The 4,523-nt window shown below is 34.7% G+C and overlaps 1 protein-coding gene across 1 annotated transcript in view; it reads left to right on the forward strand.

The window, feature by feature from the left end:
• Positions 1-2,814, forward strand: part of LOC111083041 (annexin B9-like) — a gene marked incomplete at its 3' end in the record, with an annotated part of 21,525 nt that extends 18,711 nt beyond the window's left edge. Inside the window, exon 5 of the mRNA XM_022379250.1 lies at positions 2,758-2,814. Within this exon, the coding sequence (XP_022234958.1) occupies positions 2,758-2,814 (57 nt within the window). The remainder of the gene's footprint in view (positions 1-2,757) is intronic.
• Positions 2,815-4,523: the final 1,709 nt, after the last annotated feature.

A 4,523-nucleotide genomic window follows, 5' to 3' on the forward strand; every position in this document is an offset into this window, starting at 1 on the left:
TAACATAACAGCAAATGTACAACGTTTCGACAAGGTTTTGTCATCATCAGGTACATGTTATGTTAAACTTATATAAAGTTTTTCTTCATTACCCATTCAAGCCGTCTCCAACCATTATGTTCTGTATTTGCAAAATACTACGTTGTAGACACTTGTAGAGAACTCCATTCCAGGATTTCAGAACATGTTCTGTATTTGCTAAATACTACATTATTGACACTTGTAGAGAACTTCATTCCAGGATTTCAGAACATGTTCTGTATTTGTTAAATATTACATTGTAGAGACTAATAGAGAACTTCACTCTAGGATTTCAGTACATGTTCTGTATTTGCTAAATACTACATTATTGACACTTGTAGATAATACCATTCTAGGATTTCAGAACATGTTCTGTATTTGTTAAATATTACATTGTAGACACTTGTATAGAACTTCATTCCAGGATTTCAGAACATGTTCTGTATTTGCTAAATACTACATTGTTGACACTTGTAGATAATTCCATTCCAGGATTTCAGAACATGTTCTGTATTTGTTAAATATTACATTGTAGACACTTGTATAGAACTTCACTCAAGATTTCAGTACATGTTTTATCTATGTTAGGTTTTAGTTGTTCATGTATGTTTGATTCTGTTCGTTGTTAATGCATATGATACCTGCTTCACATTCGTCATTACGATATTCTTCATAACTATATAATTTCGGTAGAGAACTTCTGATATTGGTTCCTCGTATAGTAACTGAAAAACACGTATTCTTGTTCGTCTGTGGTGTTTTGATCAGTTCTCTTATTGTCTTTGTTTTCGTCCATTTTCTTATTGTGTCACCATTGGAAGGTACTAATGATTTGTTTTAAAACATTCTTTTATCTTTTGATTTTTGTTTTCCACATTTTTATTGGTGCTTAGTCTCAGTGCTGTTATTATACAACCCTTTAGTCTCGAATCTATACTAGAGAGCATAACACATCTTTATATTATATATTACTGCCAGTGATAAGTTCACTATATAAAACAATTAAGAGATTATCAGAATTTGTAAGATTATAGTCATGACGAGGCAAACCACTATTATATAATAATCTCAATAACTATCTCAGATCGTTGTTATGCAAATAGGGAATCTGATGATGTAATTTGAAATATAAGTTACTGGACATCTTGTTCTATACATAATGGTCTCACACGACCTTGATTCGGTTGTCACTTTCAAATATATCTCGCAATTCTTCATGTACCAAGATAGGCTTCCAGAAAGACATCTGGATGTTTCATTATTATGGAGACCTGTAGTACAGATGAGAACCAACTAACCAGAGTAGGCCATTGTGACTAAGCTTAAATAGCTCAAGTATCGTTAGTAAAATGTAGAACCGTTTCCAAACATATTGTTCAATTGTTTGGACACTGGACAAGACAGACCATTTTATACGACACAAGAATAGGTTTGCTATCTGGCGATTATATGTTACCACAATTATAGAGTACCTGTTCTGAGATTGAACCAGAAGTAAGCAGCTACATATGAACGCATGTCAGTGTAAAGACAGTTAGTTTTTTTTTAGATATTCGCGCACAGCTATCCAAGAGCTATCTATATTAACTGTACCTAATTTGAACTGATATAGTAGGGCATACCTGGACACAGGAGATTAAAAAACAGACTCCATAAGGTCATCCCATATGTCAAATGCACAATGATATGCACTGTGCTCATAGTAAGGTCCGAAACTGAGAACCAGGTCTTTCCCTGATTCCATAGAAGAATGTGACACACCTGCCAGTAATGGACGTATCACCTTCTGCATCCTGCAGAAGGATGTCATTAACAAGTTACAGAGATCACATCTCTTGGTCTTTTGTTATTCTACATGTTGGCGCAATTAGCCCTGACTTTAACCTACTGTGGTGAATCCCACCCTTACCATGTAAGGTGGTCGAGACATTCTTTGGAGAAGACAGGATTGACCAAAATAGAATGGCCTGCAAACCCACTGAGCTTCAGGATCATCAGGTATACATGAGACTCTCTTGGGATATGAGTCGTATTCCATGAATATGATCTGGACTATGCATGTACAGGACTCTCTTGGGAGATGTGTTGTATCCCATGAAGTAATTCTAAACACTTAATATGATCTTGAATATGCATGTACAGGACTCTCTTGGGAGATGTGTTGTATCCCATGAAGTAATTCTAAACACTGAATATGATCTGGACTATGCATGTACAGGACTCTCTTGGGAGATGTGTTGTATCCCATGAAGTAATTCTAAACACTGAATATGATCTGGACTATGCATGTACAGGACTCACTTGGGAGATGTGTCGTATCCCATGAAGTGATTCTCGATACTGGAGATGACATAGAAGTAGGTCTTTTAGAGAAATGGTCGAAGATACTTGAGGACTTTATAAAATTTCAAATTTTAAGAATGCAACATTAGTTCCATGCTGTTATTGGTGACCGGACTCACCACAGTAAAGTGAAATGTTATGAACTGTAGAGATATAAAGCTACCTCTAACAAATATGAGGTTAATGATCAGTCATTTGTATTTCAGATCACAGGGTGGATCATCAGGTATCCAATTTACACATAAATGAACTAGTGGTAGGTTGGTGGGATGTTGTCATTATTTTATAACAGCCTTTGAACTGAAACTACCTTTTCAAAGTATTGTGTAATGAAAACAATTATATCAACGAAATTTATTTATCTTGCATCGTATGTCATTTCTTTCAATATAGGGGCTAAAGACAGACGAGAAATGCGTTATTCAGATTCTCTGTTCCACTAGTGAAATGGTAAGTTTCCAGTTATTCCACTAATGAAATGATAAGTTTTCAACTGTCTCTTCAGTGAAATGGCATGCTTTAAATTATTCCTCTCGTGAAATGCTAAGTTTCCATCGTCCCTTCCGTGAAATGGTAAGTTTCTAATTGTTCCTTCAGTGAAATGGTAAGTTCCCAATTGTTCCTTTAGTGAAATGGTAAATTCCCAATTGTTCCTCTAGTGAAATGGTAAATTCCCAATTGTTCCTCTAGTGAAATGGTAAGTTTCTAATTGTTCCTTCAGTGAAATGACAAGTTTACATCGTCCCTTCCCTGAAATGGTAACTTCCCAATTGTTCCTTTAGAGAAATGGCACGTTTCTCATTGTTTCTTCAGTAAAATGGTAAGTATCTATTGTTCCTCTAGTGAAATGGTAAGTTTCTAATTGTTCCTTCAGTAAAATGGCAAGTTTCTATTGTTCTTCTTGTGAAATGGTAAGTTTCTATTGTTCCTCTTGTGAAATGGCAAGTTTCTAATTGTTTCTTTAGTAAAATGGCAAGTTTCTATTGTTCCTCTTGTGAAATGGTAAGTTTCTAATTGTTTCTTCAGTAAAATGGCAAGTTTCTAATTGTTTCTTCAGTAAAATGGCAAGTTTCTATTGTTCCTCTTGTGAAATGGTAAGTTTCTAATTGTTTCTTCAGTAAAATGGCAAGTTTCTGAATTGTTTCTTCAGTAAAATGGCAAGTTTCTAATTGTTCCTCTAGCGAAATTATGTGTTTCCAATTGTTTTTTCTAGTTAGATTATAGGCTTCCATTTAATCTTCCAGTGAAATAGTACGTTTCTAAGCTTCACGTAAACAACCAATTTTCTTATCATCTTGTGATACAAGTTAACAATGATTAACTTCATGTTACATAGCTGTTTATTTGTTTCACATGTTCGAGCAACGTAACACAAAGGTTACATGCATCACTGTCCCTAATTTTTAACTGATAGACTAGAAAAGGGCAGCTAGCCAACACCAATCATCGCGAACTCTTTTATGGAGCGCGTTTTTACTGCAAGAAGACACGAACTTGAATCCTTGGATTCACAGTCTGGCATAAGAAGAAACTCTTGTTAAAAATTTTAACTCTTTCTTTATTTTCTGAGTAGAAGTCGTTATGTAATTTTCAAAGATTTTCCAATCCGGAGTAAATTACTTTATTAACACGCTATTTTTTTAAATTTGGGTGTACCACTATAGAGCAGTTGGACCCAATTATTCACTACATGAGAAAATATTTACTTCAGATGATAGCTGTAAAGCCAAGGGCCTGACCTAAGAATACAACTTTTAAAAAATACAGTTTCGATTACTTTTGCAAAATCTGACAATGAATTAGGCTTTCTATTAAGGACCATTAATAATAAGAATCCTTTTTTACTCCATAAACTTGTTAAATATTTGCAAAAACTAATGGACAGTTAGGAACATATAAGTTAGGAATAATGGTGTTGTTTCCTCGTTAGTTCATAGCAAAGAAATAATTCTAAATTAGGAAACAATATTTTATTTCACCAAACACACGTAGAAAGAAGCTATAATTTCACCCATTCCACACACACGTAAAAAGAAGCGATACTTTCACCCATTCCACACACACACGTAGAAAGAAGCGATACTTTCACCCATTCCACACACACACGTAGAAAGAAGCGATACTTTCACCCATTCCAAACACACGTAGAAAGAAGCGAT

This window comes from Limulus polyphemus, unplaced genomic scaffold (genome assembly GCF_000517525.1).
Source record: "Limulus polyphemus unplaced genomic scaffold, Limulus_polyphemus-2.1.2 Scaffold7997, whole genome shotgun sequence".
Taxonomy (NCBI): Eukaryota; Metazoa; Arthropoda; class Merostomata; order Xiphosura; family Limulidae; genus Limulus; species Limulus polyphemus.